Here is an 18956-nt window from a genome sequence, read left to right on the forward strand (position 1 = left end):
TCTTCAGGACATAAACGTTTATGTCCTGAAGACGGGCTCCGGCCCGAAACACTGTTGACTTACAGTAAATTATTTTTGGAAACAAGTACCTGGAGTGACGCTTTCTTCTACACGCTATATATATATATATATATATATATATATATATATATCCACCTATGCCGGCACTCCAAGTAATCAGCTGCTCCGGTGCCACTGTTAGTACGAATAGTGGCTCCACGAAAAGAGCACTCTGGAGACTTTTCATTTAAATCAAAAACGAACTGTATTGCAGTATAACGGTATTAACGTTTTCAGGACCTCAGTCCCTTCCTCAGATACCTACAGCAATTTAACAACAAACAAAACCCCCCTACATATACCCCGCCACTTACCACGTTACCGCGCTTCACCCGCCGTCTGCGTCGCGTCTGGGCTTCCTGATGACGCACTTCCGGTCGCGTCACCCTCCGCTCCATGGCAACCAAGAAAGCTTGCGTTGCACATGGTGTTGAGTGCGGTCCACAGACACTGCCGCCTCTCAGCCTCAGTCCGCAACCCCTGGCAGCGGGGGTACGAAGCAACGGGACTGTAATACAAAATATAATGAATACATATAAAGAATGAAAAAAAATGCATATATACAAAAAAATACATACACAAACCAAAAACATAAATGAAAGTGCGCAAGTTAATGCATAGTGAACACCACTACTAGAGTACGCCTCATTATTAACCCAAAGAGTTCCAGTTTATCTTGTCATTTAGGCCACCAGGCCTGGTTGTGCCCAAACGCAAGATCCACTGGGACTCACGTACCAACAAAACTTTATTCCTGTCTCCCCCACGTAAGGATTGGGGCACATGGTCGATGATAAAGTATTTTAAGTCCTCAAGGCGATGCCCAGCTGCCTTAAAGTGACGAGGCACAGGCTGATCCACATCCTTGCCCCGTAGAGTAAGGCCAATGGAGGATCTATGTGCGGCCATCCTCTCCTTAAATTTGCGAGAGGTCTGGCCCACATACATCAGACCACATGGACAGGTTACAATGTAAACAACATGGGATGAATTACAAGATACCACATGCCTAATGTCATAGGTACGGTCACAATGAGGGTGTCTGAAGGATTTACAGGCTATCATGAATGAACATGTAACACAATTGGCACATCTATAACATCCCGGGGCTTTGGTATACACATTAGCCACCGGACGTCCAACATCAGTGACATCTGCATGAACTAAACGATCTCGTAGATTTCTGCCTCGTCTATAAGACAGAAGTGGTTTAGTGTTGGCAAACACGGACAAGTCCCTGTCTGTCCCCACAATGGGCCAAAGTGCCTTAACTGCCCTACCCGTAATGGGGCTAGAAGTAGAGAAGTCACTCACAAAAGGTATTCTATTGGCCAATGTCTTGACTGGGGTTCTGGTCAACTGGTCTCTGGGCATAGTCATAACCTGAGTTTTCTGTTGTTGGAGCAGAATAGGGTCATACCCTCTATCTACAAATTTCTGGACCATACCTCCAACTCCTCTGGTACCTTTTTAGGGTCACTGGTGATACGGGCAGCTCTCACCATTTGGGATAGTGGGAGCCCCTTCTTAAGGGCCGGGGGATGGTGGCTTGAGGCCCGAAGTAGGGTATTCCGATCGGTGCTTTTGGAATATAACCCTGTTGTAAATTTGCCCTCCCTTAAAGTAACAGCAACATCGAGGAAGTTGGCATGTATCTCATCACAGACAAAGGTAAATTTGATAGGGGAATCTAACCCATTCACTTTCTCCATCAATGCCTCAAAAGAATCCCTCCCCCCAGTCCACAGCAGAAAAATATCGTCGATGTTTCTCGTGTATAATAAAATACATCGAGATACATCGAGGTCGGCAAAAAACATCTGATTTTCAATAAAAACCATGAATACATTAGCATACGTGGGTGCTACCGATGATCCCATGGAGCACCCACGTAGCTGTAGAAAAAAGGAGCCGTCAAATAAAAAATAATTCCTACATAGCGTAAGTTCAAGCAGCTTTAGAAACAACTCATGGTCAAAAACTGATGGATCAATATGTTCTTCCAAGAATAGTCTCATAGCCCTCAGACCTCCCTCGTGAGGGATCGAGGTATATAAACTCTTGATGTCCAAACAGCACATAAGAGTGCCTGGCGGGACATCATTGCAGTCTTGAAGTAACTGCAAAAACGACGTAGTGTCCTTCAGAAAGGAACTGTGGCAGGACAGGAACGGCTGGGCTAGACTATCCAATAATCTAGAGACAGGTTGTAGAAGAGACCCCGGGCAGAGATAATTGGTCTTCCCGGGGGCTTACTGGCATGTTTATGTAGCTTCGGCAGTGTATAAATTAATGGAACTACCGGACAGGTGACTTGCAGGGCTCCATACACTTTTTGAGGGATAAGGTGGTCTTCAAAAGCTTTTTTAAGGACAGAAAACAACTCCTTTTGATACAAAGGGGTGGGATCACTTTTTAATTTGAGATATACATCTTTATCACCCAATTGTGAATTGTGATGTTATAGATGTGCCAATTGTGTTACATGTTCATTCATGATAGCCTGTAAATCCTTCAGACACCCTCATTGTGACCGTACCTATGACATTAGGCATGTGGTATCTTGTAATTCATCCCATGTTGTTTACATTGTAACCTGTCCATGTGGTCTGATGTATGTGGGCCAGACCTCTCGCAAATTTAAGGAGAGGATGGCCGCACATAGATCCTCCATTGGCCTTACTCTACGGGGCAAGGATGTGGATCAGCCTGTGCCTCGTCACTTTAAGGCAGCTGGGCAACGCCTTGAGGACTTAAAATACTTTATCATCGACCATGTGCCCCAATCCTTACGTGGGGGAGACAGGAATAAAGTTTTGTTGGTACGTGAGTCCCAGTGGATCTTGCGTTTGGGCACAACCAGGCCTGGTGGCCTAAATGACAAGATAAACTGGAACTCTTTGGGTTAATAATGAGGCGTACTCTAGTAGTGGTGTTCACTATGCATTAACTTGCGCACTTTCATTTATGTTTTTGGTTTGTGTATGTATTTTTTTGTATATATGCATTTTTTTTCATTCTTTATATGTATTCATTATATTTTGTATTACAGTCCCGTTGCTTCGTACCCCCGCTGCCAGGGGTTGCGGACTGAGGCTGAGAGGCGGCAGTGTCTGTGGACCGCACTCAACACCATGTGCAACGCAAGCTTTCTTGGTTGCCATGGAGCGGAGGGTGACGCGACCGGAAGTGCGTCATCAGGAAGCCCAGACGCGACGCAGACGGCGGGTGAAGCGCGGTAACGTGGTAAGTGGCGGGGTATATGTAGGGGGGTTTTGTTTGTTGTTAAATTGCTGTAGGTATCTGAGGAAGGGACTGAGGTCCTGAAAACGTTAATACCGTTATACTGCAATACAGTTAATTTTTGATTTAAATGAAAAGTCTCCAGAGTGCTCTTTTCGTGGACCCACTATATATATATATATATATATATATATATATATATAGATATATATATATATATATATATATATATAGATATAGATATATATATAGATAGAGAGAGAGAGAGAGAGAGAGAGAGAGAGAGAGAGAGAGAGAGAGGAAATGAAATGGGCACTCACCAAGGTCTAGGTAATCAGAACAGCATCTTTATTGCATCAAGTTGACATACCATCCGACGTAACGACACGTTTCGGTCTACATGAGACCATCAGGAATAGTGCAACAATGAACATAACATCCAGCAGATAAACAACCTGACATCCATCCTTGGGGAAGGACACATATATATATAATTATTATTATTTATATACATTTGGTCTATCTATAATACTTTAACTGACTCTGCATATAAGTGTCCATCACCGTGCTTTGCTCCGCCCCTCTCTGGAAACCCCCTTCTGAAAATCCTGCGTTTGTCCCTGACATTGTTTCACCAAAGAAAAGTTTTGTGAGTGCCGCTTCTTGTTCTTGTTTTATATATATATATATATATATATATATATATATATATATATGCACGCTAGTGAGGGCACTCTGCAGTTCAGAAATCTTGCGCCGTGCTGCACGCAGGGGTCATAGACATGTATGGGAGGTATCGTGGCACTCTGACGGACTGGAGTAAATAACTGCTCAACACACCGGGGGTGCAGCCAACGTTTCGGATTTTAATCCTTTGTCAAGGCTAGAACAAACAAGAAATGACAGTAATAGCAGATAGATGGTATTCACCACAGTGCGCACACACCAAACAGCTAGGATGAGAACACTCTGGGGTGTTTTCTTCAATACCCCCAAAAAGACAATATGGGAAAATAAATGAGTGATCCCTTCAACCAGCGTTTGTAAAATAAACGAAGGTTACTTCCCTTCTGACATCAAATGATCGTCCTCCTTTCTATGCAGTGTGGTTCACAGTATCACAGCGATGTGCCATGTAAAAACAAGGTTATAACAGATCATCGCGTAAAACAGTATATTTAATGGACATAAATGCATAAAAACAAAACATATGAACACAATCCAGACATCAATGCTGGGCATACAAAGTAAAGTGACTTTGTGCAGAAATCCACTGAGGTATAATTACCAGATGGATTTGAACTGTGGTGTGAAGACAGTTCAAAATGGGCTTGAAATAATGCAGGTATGGATCCCGGGTCTCATACAGCAGAATCAGTCCTGGGTAACAGCCTCAAGGATCTCCGTCAGTCTCTCCCACCGACGCGTTTTGGAACCCTAATCTGGGTCCTTTTTCAAGGTGTATGCCCTTCAATATTGCAGTCTCCTATTTAAAACAGTCATTGTCCAATCAAAACGGCGTGTCCTGCCCGTGAAAACGCGGGTGTACTGGAAGTCACTTCCGGGTGTACTAGCGTCGACGTCACTTCCGGTGACGCGAATGCTGTATTAGGAGTCCCGTGCGTGCAGCTCCTAATGCGTCTCCTCTTTGATCAGGGCCGGACCACGTGATGTCTCTGTTGTGTCACGTGACATGTCTGTAGTCACGTGAGCGCAAGTCCCAGACTGTAAGCTATCAGGAATCGCTCTTGCTTACTGGCAAGATTTGCCCTCTTTTGATCTTTGTTCTTTTATCAGAGGGTATTTCGCTAATATGGGTATGAAAACAGTAAATATGATAAGTTACAGAAAACGGCATCATAAAATTCTTCATATAAAGGATTTTGTAAAAACATTTTGTAAAAACATAACAAGATAATAAATTACGAGTAGCAGCAATGTACAATATAAAAGATTCAGAGAAATCATTTCAGCTCGAAGTCCGCATTTATCCCATTGGGTTTGAGTGTGTTATAGTTAGAAATCATCTCCATCTCAGCTTTTGCCAGCTGTGTGCTGAGATCTCTCCTGCGGCAATTCCCTTCTATAAATTTAAGCCCCATAAATGAAGTAATATGTTTAATGGAACACGCATGGTGGGTTTTAAAATGCTGGGATAGGGATTGTGTTTCCACTCCCTTTTCTATATTTCTTATGTGTTCCCTCATGTGTGTTTTAAAGGGGCGAGAGGTTCTCCCAATGTAATATTTGTTACAAGAGCACCCAATGAGATAGATGACGTTCTTTATATTACAAGTGATGAATTCTCTGATCCTATGCTTAATATCATTAATGGTGACTATTTCTACCTTTTTGTCACCTTTTATATTAATGCAGGCTTTGCAGCTTCCACATCTGTGGAAGCCTATGGTTCTTATGCCTCTCCTAGGGTTGTTCCCTGGATGCATGCTTTGCGTTAACTTTTTGCCCAGATTAGGTGATTTTCTATATATGAAGGATGGAAACATCGGCAATTCATTTGCGATAATCGGATCCTTTTTTAATAAATGCCAATGTTTCTTTACAGAATGCTCAATTTTTTTATATTGTGCATTATAGTTAGTGATAAATGCCCACTTTTTGTTGTTATCTTGCGTTTGGCTATCAACCTCATTAGTTTTGTCTTTTAATAGGTCAGTTCTTTGTTCATTGTTGACTTTTGTTATATTCTCCATAACATTTTCTTTATTGTAGCCACTTGCTACAAACTTCTCTGCCATGGCATTTGCTTGCTCAGTATACACATTTTCGTCTGTACAGTTACGTTTCAGATGTTTAAACTGCCCCTGAGGTATACAGTTTAGCCAGTTCTTGTGGTGGCAACTGTCCAAGTGGATGTAACTGAGTGAATCAGTGGGTTTATAAAAGGTTTTGGTTTTAAGACATCCTTGTTCTTCATATATAGTAATATCCAAGAAATTAACACTTTTGTCACTAATGGTAAAAGTCAACTCTATATTAAAATCATTGCTGTTTAAAAAAGTACAAAATTCATCTAAAAGAGGTCGACCACCTTTCCATAAAAACAAAACATCATCTATGTAGCGGGTCCAGGACACCAGGCTCGCTCCGAATGGGGTATCCGTCCATCTAGTTCCCATTGCCACATAAACAGATTGGCGGAACTCGGAGCGAACCTGGTGCCCATAGCGGTCCCGACCCGCTGTAGAAAATGGTCGCCTTTAAACATAAAATAATTGTTATTGAGTATAAAACTGAGCCCCTGTATTAAAAATTGTTGTAAATTTGAATCTAAAGTGCTTCTTTGGAGTGCATTGGTGATCGCAGATATCCCTTGTTGATGATTTATAATAGTATATAAGGATTTGACATCCGCTGTTACCAGCAGGTAGCCCTCCTCCCATTTGTATTGAGGTATTTTTTGTAACAAATCCTTAGTATCCTTTAAATGTGATTGATTTAATACAACCAAGGGCTGTAAGTAATAATCGATAAATTCCGATAAGTTTGCAGTCACTGATTCAATTCCTGATACAATAGGACGCCCCGGGGGTCCTTATGTATCTTCGGTAATACATAAATAACAGGGGTCATTGGTTCTGATATATATAGAAAATGAACTTATTTTTCAGTTAAGGTGCCGTTCCTCTGGTAAATGTCTAGCAGAATTTTTAGATTTTCTATGATTTTTTTGTGGGGTCTGACCGTAATTTTTGATACGTTTCCCTATCCTCAAGTTGTCTGCACACTTCTACTTCATATTTACAGGTATCAATCCTTACAACCCATCCGCCTTTGTCGGCAGGTTTGATAGTGATGGATTGATTCTCTTTAAATGCTTTTAATGCCTTTCGTTCCTTCAAACTTAAATTGTATTTGGTTCCTTTAGTTATATTTTTCTTATATCTTCCTGTACAGAAATACTGAATGTTTCCACCCAGCTTCCTTTTAGACGATTGGGGAAGAAAACTGATTTAGGCCTAAAATGGGTGGAGGACTCAACCCCATTATCTTCTGCAGTATTGAATTGTTTTCCTTTCCTGAAAAAAAAATTTGACTGACGGAGATCCTTGAGACTGTTACCCAGGACTGATTCTGCTGTATGAGACCCGGGATCCGTACCTGCATTATTTCAAGCCCATTTTGAACTGTCTTCACACCACAGTTCAAATCCATCTGGTAATTATACCTCAGTGGATTTCTGCACAAAGTCACTTTACTTTGTATGCCCAGCATTGATGTCTGGATTGTGTTCATATGTTTTGTTTTTTATGCATTTATGTCCATTAAATATACTGTTTTACGCGATGATCTGTTATAACTTGTTTTTACATGGCACATCGCTGTGATACTGTGAACCACACTGCATAGAAAGGAGGACGATCATTTGATGTCAGAAGGGAAGTAACCTTCGTTTATTTTACAAACGCTGGTTGAAGGGATCACTCATTTATTTTCCCAAGAATGACGTAGTATCCATACTAGGGGTGGATGTGGCACTAGTGTTAAGGGTGCTAATACCCATGCTCAAGGGAAAAATTAGTAATGTTGTGTGCATTTACATTTATCATGTGCTGTTATTTTTTCTTCACTCATGCTGTGATTGTTCATCTCAAATGTTTCTATGCAATGGGCTCTGCCTAAATTTTTCCGCAAGTAAAACTTTTTTGCAGCCACCAACCTTGTTTTCATTCTTTAGAAATGTTGTGTGTGCTTAATTGTCATATAATTTGTAGGAAATACTGACATTTGAGGGGGATCAGCATTGGCCAGTGTAAACTGTATGTATCCGCCACTTGTTTTGGTGAATTCCAACCACCTCAGATCAATGATCCATGTCAACTCCATCCATTAACCCTATGTTAATCAGCATTTGCATTCATTACCCCAAAGTAAAAACTACTTACATTACAGTGTTATAGGTGTCATCATGTTGCCAGGCATAAACTATGCTGGGTTGTTGCAGCTTGCAGGTGTTGGCCACTATTGGTGGTCTATTTCTGGGCAATGAACATGGACAGTGAAAAATTTAATGTAAACAATGTATGTGTGTGTTAAAGGTTCCCCTTTACTATCCATTTTACACACCAAAATTACCTGTGAAATGCTGAAGTATCATCTGTGTACGAACCACATCCCCTATCCGTGTACTTCGCATTACAACATCAGTAGTTTGAGCTTCCTGCACGACTGCTGCAGGGGCCACATCTACATAATTTGGTTGACCCAAAGCTATGTTATGCAGCATGCAGCAAGCCTGGAAAACCAAAACAACTTTGGCTGGGTGGTATAGTAGTGTACCTGCTGACCTGTCCAAACACCGAAATCGGCTTTTCAGCACCCCAAAGGTGCGTTCCACTACATTGCGGGTAGCAATATGTGCAGCATTGTAGCGGTGCTGCGCAGGGCTTTGTGGGTTCCGCAGAGGTGTCATGAGCCACGAATGACACCCATATCCTGAGTCACCTAACATGTAAAGGGATTTGTGTGGTCACATATCATGTGGGTAATTTGCACATAATAGTAGCAGGCCAGACTATATTGTTAGGGCTGGTGTAAACAATTACAACAAAAATGACTCTTTAATATAAGGTTACACACATGGATGTAAAAGGGCAAGACATAGGTTAGCAAACATCATGTAAACAGTGCTAAGTTACTTACCAAGTAGCCAGCCCTCTGGCATGGTGTGGTTGTGGAAACGGTCCCAGAGAGCTAAGTGCCGCAGGATATAGGCATCATGGCAGTTCCCGGGATAGCCTGCAACCACACTGAGAATTCTGAGGTTGGCATCGCAGACCACCTGCACATTGAGGGAATGTCTGCCCCTGCGATTCACATAGACATGCTCCCTCACGTGCGGGGCCCGAATCCCAATGTGGGTGCAGTCTATGGCTCCCAGCACATTTGGAAATGCTGAGAGCCGATAGAATGCCAGCTTCAGGTTCTGCCACTCGGACTCACAACGTGGGAATGTGATATATGTCCACCACAGCTTCTTTAATGCATTTAACACCTGAGATAAATGTTTAGAGAAAGTGGCTTGTGACACCCCCAAGGCCCATGAGCTCACAGACTGAGTGGAGCCTGTGGCAAACAAGTGGAGGGCACACATTAATTTCTGCAGCCCAGACACTGCATAGTTGGCCCCCCCACAAGGGTCCAAATCATGTCTCAACTGCTCATATAAGTTCAACAGGTTCTGTTGGTTCAACCTAAACATGTCCACCACCTGTTGATCAGAGAGGGAGTCCAGGTACACCCTAGCACGGTACCGATGAGAAGCATGGAGTGGTCGGGGTACCTGGATCTGGTGGGCAGCATCATCCCTCCTGCGTAGCTCCTCCAAACGCCCCAGCTCACACAATAGCACCTCCAGTCCACTCTGCAAAATCTCCATATCAAACAGCCTCACAGGTGTCCATAATCAGGTAGGCGCGACAATACAAAACCCCCTCCTGGACCACAAGTCGGTCCCACTGGTGTAGCACCCCCTGGCCAGCACTCCCCAGCCAGTTTCTCTCATGGAGTGAGGGCCAATCCCCTTGTTCCTAGCAGTCGCAAATGGCCCTCAAGGTGGGGTCTTGTCCTTGCTCCGTGGCTCAACTTTGCCGTATCGTCGGTGGTTGGCCCATCTTGGCATACTGGGGCATCTCGAGTCCCTCACGCTCCTCATCCGAGGGGCCGGTGGGGACATCCACTGGGAACCGGGACAGGGCATCCACATTGGCATTTTATTTTCTGGTCCATAGCGTATCTTCAGGGGGAACTTGGCCAGCGTTGTTCCAGGGCCCAAAGCTTGGCTGTGTTTAGGTGGGCAATGTGTTATGGTTTCGGGAGTGAACCCGTAGACAGGACTGCTGTTCAGAACAGCCACGGCGGGACCCTACACTGCCTCTGTTGGCCCCCAAAGCTAGGTGACCGGTTCCTGCGGAAACTAGGCTTCATCTGTAGCCGACAAGTTTGAAAGGGCGAGTTATGCCCGCCCTAGCTCCGGTGCAGCCAGGAGTTATGTGATGACAAGAATCCGCGGACCCCATAAGGGTACAGCCAAAAGGAAATTTGGCTAAGGGAATTTGACTGAAAATTAAAGAAGGCAACTTGCCGAACTAACTACGCAGCTATGCGCCAGTGACCTAGTCGTCAACCACCAGCGACCAAGTTGCATACACAATAATAAAACACCACGCCAAAAGCACACCACGAACAATACGCACGGAACACTGAACATAGGATAAGGCACCGGAAGTTAGTACCCAAGCAAAAGCAAATGATAAAGCATACTGCTGAAAGGACACCCTAGCACCCCAAGCAGAGGGTGAGTAAATAATAATATGCTCAGGAGAGTAACCAGAAATGATTAAATAAACCAGGCCCCTAGCAGGGATACCCACAAGACCAGGAACCAACTGAAGTGACAGGGAACCACCACAGGGAAGAATTCCCTGGTGCAGACAGGCACTGGTGCAGAGAAGGAATATGGCAGGACTTGATAAATAAATAAGGATCAAAACCAGGCTCCACTGGAGCACTTACATGACTTGGAACTGGCACAGCAGGACCGTGAATCAGCTCAGGATGGTAAAGAGCAGGCTGGGACAGACTGGAGCAGACAGACAGGATACAACCACTGAAGGTAAAGCAGGCTGGAACTGACAAAGGCCAGGAAGGCTGCACTGGGCTTAGTTCAGGGAGAAATAACTAATGTTCAGCAGACAGCTGGTGAGCGCCTAACTGAGCAGTACCAGACAGAGGCCAGCAGGAAACAGGAACTAGGAACTTCAGGAAGAAGAAGCTGGAAGCTGGAAGCAGGAAGCTATCACTGGCAGAGTATTGCAGGAGATCCTGCCCTATAAAGGGCTCAAGTGATTAATTACACCTGGTGGAGATCCAGGCAGCTCCCAAGCTAGTGCTTAACGAGGTCATTACCTCGCAGACTTGTGAATAATTAGCTCCCAGAATATTGAGCTGATATGGCACAGACCTACCATTGGAGGCCACCAGTGAGTCAAATTCCAAACACAAACTGAACACAAAACAAAACTTAAATGACCCAGGTTCCTAACACTAGGGGGTTGTTGTCAGTGACCACTTCGACCTCGCCCGCTGTTAAGTATTCTGGGAATTTCTCGGTGACCGCCCACACCAGGGCCAGCAGTTCCAACTTGAATGAGCTGTAGTTGTCTGGATTGCGCTCAGTGTCCCGTAGGCTTCAACTTCCGTAGGCAATCACCCTCTTTTGGCCTCCTTGAACTTGTGACAGAATGGCCCCAGTCCCTTGTGGCTCCCGTCGGTGCAGAGTATAAATGGCTTGTCAAAGTCCATGTATGCCAGTATCGGCGCCTGAGTAAGGGCATCCTTGAATTGGTGGAACGCGTCGTCTTGCATGCGACCCCACTCAAACAATCTCCTCCGAGTGTCAGTGGCTACTCCGTTTAGCAGCCCGTGAATGGGGGCCACTTTCTTGGCAAAACCTTTAATGAAGGCCTGTACTTCGGTTACGGTAGTCGGCGCCTTCAATCCTTGTATTGGGTTTGTAAAGGGTTTGTGGAGCGCTCAGGATAATAATTGATTAATCAATGAATAAAGTGCTTAAAAAGTTTGAAAATTAAAAAATGATGATCAGATGGGTATCACATGAAAATACAAGTTATTTTAATTATACACATATATGATGACACAATTAATAAAATATTAAATAAAAACGATATTGCAATATTATATGGCCCTTAATGGGAAACAGAAAAACACCACTTTAAAAGGACATTGAATACTTAAGTGAGTCCCGCTTGTTCCAAAGGTATGCTCTCCTCCCAAAGAGTAATGGTGATCCCCACAATGGGAAAGGGACAAATGGGGGTGATCCGGATTAGGCTGGTACTGGGGTGTCCATATTTCCTGCTGGAGGCCTTGGTTCTTTGATCCACTGGTGGGCAAAAAGATGGAATAAGTTACCTCACTTCTCGGATCGGCTCCAATGATTAAGCAGGTGGTAACCAAATTTGTAATCCAGTCTCGGGGTTCCGGGGAGGGTACGGGGTGGTCCGTGGGGGGACAGGAGGAGTAGCTGGTTCAAGGGGATATTGTTGAATAGTCCAGTGTCCAAGTGGTGCTACAATGTCTGACGCGTTTCGTTGTGCCAAGACAACTTTATCAAAGGTACCTCAAACTTTTTAAGCACTTTATTCATTGATTAATCAATTATTATTATCCTGAGCGCTCCGCAAACCCTTTTTCTTCTTCTATATCCTGTTTTAAAGGGACTGAACACCCCCTCAGTGTGAGCAGCCTACATAACAGCCCACCCTACAAGCGCCTTCATCACCCAGAGTGATCCTTGTTATCCTTGTATTGCAGCCAGCTTTCCAGGGGTTGGTTGCACGCCCTCCTCGGAAACCACGTGGCCTAGGTATTCTATGCTGGTCTTCAGCAGGTGAAACTTCCGGGGTTTCAGCTTGAGGCCGTAGTTCTACAGCCACTTGGAACTGGCACAGATATTGTATATTATTGTACAAATAAGAAATATAATTTGTCTGTAAAATACCAGAACCTACCAAATCAGCAATGGATATCTATACCAGGTTGAACTAGATGGACGCAAGTCTTTTTTCAGCCTTACCTACTATGTAACTATGTAACTATGTAACTGTAGGTGTTCGTCCATCGTGGGGGCAAAGACGATGATGTCGTCTAAGTAGATCAGGATGGCTTCTAAGTTGAGGTCCCCCAGGCAACGCTCCATGAGGCGTTGGAATGTGGCGGGTGCATTGGAGAGGTCAAACGGCATCCGGCAGAAATCGAAGAGCCCCATGGGGGTGATGAAAGCAGTCTTGGCTTGGTCACATTCCGCAACCGGTATTTGCCATTACCCGCTGGCCAGATCCAGTGTTGAAAAATAGCGAGACTTGCCTTGGGCGGCTAACGATTCCTCGATGCGTGGGAGGGGGTAGGCATCCCTTACCGTGCATCTGTTCTGTTTCTGGTAGTCGACGCAGAACCAGAGGGCCGGTCCTTCTTCTTGACTAGGACGATTTGTGCAGCCCAGGGGCTCTTGCTCTCCTTAATGACCCGGTTTTCTATCATCTGCCAAATCATGGTCTTTACCTCCTGATATAACCTGGTATTGGTCGGTAGCGTTCGCGGACTATAGGGGTGGACCCCGTGTTGATTTCGTGTTCGATCTCACGGGTGTGGCCAAAATCCTCTTTACTGCGGGAGAACGACTTCTGTCTCTTCCACAACAGCCGCTCCAGACGTTTTGCATCTGCCGGGTGAATTTGGTCCAGAGTCACGTCCGTCTGCTCCAGAATGACCCGACCGTTAAAGCTGTCAGTGGGGCCTCATGTTCATCCACGGACAGCGTCCATTGCACCTTAGCATCGGGGTGGAGCGTCACGCCCCGTTGAGGTATGATGCGGTCTGCGGAATCACGTGTACTAGGGCCATAGTGGTCCTGGCGGGTATTGGGGCAGGGTGGCTCCCCAGGTTGCAGATCCATCACGTCCTTCTTGCCCAGGGCCTGGCCATGCAGTTCAATTTCAATCCATATGACGCTTACAATGGGGATGGGGAGGTTGTTGGCGGCCTTGAGGTTCACCCAGTTCCCGATGCTGGTCTGGGTCAGGTGGGCGTAGTGTTCCTGGAAGCATCGCTGGAACATGGTTGACACCTGCGAGCCCGTGTCCAAGAGGACTTTCCCGCTAATCGGGCTATTACGGTAGGGCACTCTCCAATTAGGTCCGAGGAGTCTGCCTTTTTCCTCGTGGTTTGGCCCACAACCGCGAGGGAGGTTATATTAAAGGCCTCGGGAGGGAGTCTCCATGTCGCCTTCCAGCGGGGCATTCCCGGGAGATGTGTCCAGTTTGACCGCATGCCCAACACCTGGGTCCGTGGGTGTCTCTCCCCCGGGCTCCATCTGTCCCTTGGTTGGGGGGGCGCCTCCCACCTTTGACAGCATGTGGGGGAACGGGGCTCAGACCTCCGCTCTGGCCCTCTTGCTTCAGGCCTGGTGCTGGTCCATCGGTCCTCTACTTGGTCCACCCACAGGGCTAGCTGGGCTAGCTGTTCTTGCATCTGTCGCAACATGTCGTCGAGCGGGTTTTCGCCAGGGCCTGGTGTAGGTTCGGGGCTGGGGGGAGGGTCCGGTAGGGCCCATTGCGTGGCCACTGTGTAGGCCGAGCTCCTGATCCTTGGCCAGTGCTCGAGTCAGCACCTCATGTAGCTTCAGTCCGGGTGTCCCCTCAATCCGGGCTTGGAGGTGGGCCCGCAGCCTCTGATTCCTGAGCCCTTCCACAAGTAGGCCTCGCAGGGTGCGATCCGGGTCGCCTGTCAGTAGGTTTTCATCTGGCCAGGCCTTTACCTCTTCCATACATTCCTGGAGGGCATTTGCAAACTGGGAAATGCTCTCGTCCTCTCGTTGCACCCGGGCAAACAGACGTTTCTGGAGACTTGTAGTCATGGGCTTCTCTCGGTAGACAAACTTGAGGATCGCGAATACCTGCGCAGCGGTAGTCCTCTGTTCTTTCGGCCAGCGCAGTAGGGTCCTCTTGGTGTCCCCTTGCAGGGTATCGAGGGCCACGTCCACCTGTTCGGATCGGGTACCCGATGCTGCCGGATGGTGGTATCCAGTTGGTCCTTCCAATCATCCAGATCCATGTTCCGGCCATCGAATTTCTTCAAAAATTGTCCGGCAGCTCCAATGGGTAGCCCGGCACAGAGGGCAGCTGCCAATGCTGTCCTCAGGTCAGACGGCGCGGTCCCGGTGGTTAGGCCAGAGGTGCCCTGGTTGGGCGCCATGTTCCCCGTGGGAGGGGCAGAGTCATCCATGGCGCTAGGACAATCAGATCCTGCCAACTACTCCAAAATGTGAGAGGATCGGGGGCGTGGCCTGCGCCGACGTTCGCCACGCATACTCACCTCTCCGCTCTCCGTCTCTCACCTTCGGGCTGATGATGGTCCCGGGACTTCCCCTGGCTCCCGATGCAACGCCATCTGTAAGTGAAACGGGGGAGGAGAATCCCACTGGGGGGGGGGGGGATGATCATCACATGCACTACTGGTGACACCCGCTTGTAAACACAGCAGGTGCAACTCGGGGAGGTACACGCTCTGGGTAGGGGAAGGAGCACAAACAACACAACAGATACAACACAGGTTATATTCACCAGTTGGCTACCAGTCTCCTGACTCGAGCACGGTACTGGTATCGGCACCTGCAATTGAACAACCGCAACCTCCTGCTCCCTAAGGCAGGGCAATGCACCCTTACAGGCAGGTTGACTCCTGCGGCCTAGCGCGAGCCGGCGCAACCTGCGGCCTACACAACCCTCCGCAGCCTGCGACCTAGCACAATCCTAAGCGACCTATGGCCTAGCACAATCCTACGCAACGCCTAACACAATGCAAGCAATGATGTACAACACACGGCTATCTACGCATGGAATGTAGTATAAATGCAGAATAAACACAGTCAAGGAGCAGGCTAACAAAGGGTTAAAATACAATCTAACTACCCCAGAAATGCGGGCTGACTACGGGTTAACGCACAGCCTAACTCCACAACAAATGCAGGCTAACTAGGGGGTTAACACACGGCCTTACTACACAACGAATGCAGGCTAACCAGGGGTTAACACAAAGCCTAACTACACAACAAAGGCTAATTAGGGGTTAACACACAGCCTAACTACACAACAAATGCAGGCTAACAACGTGCACGCGCCCAGCTGTGCGGGGGGCCTCGGGCGGCTTCTGGGCTTGGAGCCGCGGCTGGGAGCCGGGGGAAGGGCTCCCAGCCGCATAGACACAGCAACTCCAGAATAGACACAGCTACTCCATCAGACTCCATTGCTGCAATGCTGTAAGATGTCCCACTCCCCACCCACCACCACCCCTCCCCATTTGTCTCCTTTGTGACTTCAAACTAGTTTGAACTGGAAAAAAGCTAAGTCTTGTGGGCATTCTTGTTTTTTTTCAAAGCTTTCCCGAGTTTAGTGTAAATGGCTCTGACACTGGTATAACAGGGAAAGGCCCATACACACTGGGCGACTTTGAGCTGAAAGTCGCTCAAAACACCCAGTTTGAGTGGCTTTTAGCTCAAAGCCACCCACTGTGTGGTTATACCAGCAGATGAGCGGCTTTCAGGACGGCTTTGCATAGCTCTGCGCTATGCAAAGCCGTCCTCCCCCCTCCGTCGGCGCCGGGCAGAGATAAAGTCACTCAGTGTGTATGCACTGAGCGGCTTTCCCCGCAGCGATGATTGGCATCATCGCTGTCCATACATGCTGGGCATAGTCGCCCAATGTGTATGGACCTTATGTGCAGTGTAAACAGTGTTTTTACCCGTGTCTTACACGGGTATGATACGTGTTCAAAAACCCATGTTTAACACGGGTTTGAGATGGAAAAGGGGTATGAGAGATATTAAGCTAAAATTGCTCACCAGTGTACACACCTTAAGATAAATTGCATGTGATTTGTCACAGGTTGAAAAATTGCATGCAGGGCCGGCACCACCACTAGGCAGCTTTTGGCATTTGCCTAGGGCGCCGGCCACTGGAGGGCGGAAGTTGGACCAGGTGTCGTCCTCACCCGCCGCATCGCCCGTGCCCGTCGTCCCCGCCCCCCGTGGAGTGACTTGGCAGCAACAGCAGCACGGACACCGGCAGCAGGAGGTGAGTGGACACACTCCTCCTCCCCCCGTGCTGCCGCCGCATCGTACAACCTTCCCCTGCCCCCTGTGGAGATAATTGGTGGCAGCAGCAAGGGGACAACCGCAGCCTGTTTCCATTATAAACAGGGATGCTCTCATTTCAAGAGGACCTAATGAAGGAGAGGAAGAAGAAAAGAATAAGAAGAATGACAACATGGATCTAGCCTTCATTACTCAATATGGCCCTCATCAGAAGAAACTAGAAGCCATTTTTAAGAAACACTGGCCTCTCTTGAAGAAAGATCCCATTTTGGTTGGTCTTCTCCCCTCCCAACCAAAATTCATTTATCGTAGATCGGACAATCTCCAAAAGAAATTAGTCCAGAGCGCCCTACCAGGGACAGACACTTCCCGCATACGTACAGCATGTGGAATGTGTAAAGCTGTCAAATCCAAACAATCAAAAAGGGATTCTTTTGAAGTTAAAAATTAAAAAAAATATAAGATTTCCCAATTTATAACATGCCACACACCAAATGTAATTTACTTAATTGAATGTACATGTGGCTTGATTTACATCGGCCGGACCAGCAGAGCTCTGAAAACGAGAATGGCAGAGCATCTGCGTAATATAAAAAATGGGGTACAAATCCACTCTTTGGCAGAACATTTTAGCAGCACACATCAATGCTTGAGTAAACATATTCGAGATTTCATAGGGATAGAAAACATCAAATCCACATGGAAACATAGGGACTGTGACACCATGTTGGCTAAAAAAGAAATGGAGTGGATTTTTAAATTGAAAACATTGATCCCCCACGGTCTTAATAAGGACTTTGAACTCAAATGGTTCTTATAAATTGCTGCTAAATCCACCATTTTTTTTTATCTATCCCCCTTTTTTATCTACTTTTTATCAACTTTTCCATTAACCTTTTACTTTCACCATTTTTATTCTCGATACTTCAGATGAATATTTTATAGAATATTGTTATTTATCAATTGCCTTCCTAATCATGCCCTTTTGTTTATTTTGAGGTACTAATACTCCGGATTTTCCTATATTGTGACCACATTAAAGATGGCCACCATTGTACAAGTGAATAATCCCGGTCTAAAGATGGCGCCCAGAGATTTCCTTACATCACAGTCTCTCCCTCTTCAAAAATGGCCGCGGATGCAGCCAGGAACTACCGCAATGAAGGGACGGAGGGTCATTATACCATCACGTCAGCCGCACACTTCCGGTAATGGGACCGGAAGTGACGCCGGAGACTACAGACGGACATGGCAATTCCGGGGAGGGTGTTTGGAGACACACCCACTCCCCGCCTCCAGCTTTTCCCGCCTTTTTCGTCCATAAATAGAAAATCCACACAGCAATCCTTAGCCTTGAAAAAGAGTCTTTAAGACTTGAAACGCGTTGGCCCTACAGGATTGCAGCCTACCACAGAGGACCTCTGCCCAGCCATAAGTTTGTGGAGCCGACAGGGTGAGCCCTCTTCCTGGACACCCTGTTATTATACCATCCTGGCTCCATTTCCTTAGCTGGGTGAGAAGGACTTAGAAAATCGTACTCATTATATCTGTTGATGTTTTTTTGTGCTTTCAACTCTACGTGTGCAAAGTACTACCCAGTCTAAAGTCTGTGGAGCCTACAGGGTGTACCCCATTGGAACACTCTGTCTACACCATCTTGGCTCCACCTCTCTAGCTGGGTGAGGAAGGATATGTGATATTGTATTGCCTTTTATCATTTCTGTGTCTCATTTTTATTAAATAAATTTTGGATTTCAATCAACTCACTCCACTGTTAATTAGGAGAAATTCCTACACCCAGTGCGCCAAAGGTCACTTCCATCTACCCTCCCTATTTCGTTCTAAGCTCAGCCTGTGCCCGAGCAACCCAGTCCTCCTTCCAGGCGGGGTCCAGGGAGAGCCGGAGAGCCCTGCCCGCAGCCAGGCTCACCCCAGACTGTCCAGCACAGAGAGGAACCGG

The 18956-nt window shown here is 46.5% G+C and overlaps 1 protein-coding gene across 1 annotated transcript in view; it reads left to right on the plus strand.

Annotated features, from left to right (window-relative positions):
* LOC146020420 (coiled-coil domain-containing protein 14-like) overlaps nt 1-18314 on the plus strand; it is a 193849-nt gene extending 175535 nt beyond the window's left edge. Inside the window, exon 4 of the mRNA XM_083153541.1 lies at nt 17996-18314. Coding sequence (XP_083009667.1) covers nt 17996-18064 — 69 coding nt within the window. The 3' untranslated portion in view covers nt 18065-18314. The remainder of the gene's footprint in view (nt 1-17995) is intronic.
* The last annotated feature ends 642 nt before the right edge of the window (nt 18315-18956 follow it).

The sequence above is a fragment of the Crinia signifera genome, chromosome 7 (assembly GCF_055691185.1).
Source record: "Crinia signifera chromosome 7, ASM5569118v1, whole genome shotgun sequence".
Taxonomy (NCBI): domain Eukaryota; kingdom Metazoa; phylum Chordata; class Amphibia; order Anura; family Myobatrachidae; genus Crinia; species Crinia signifera.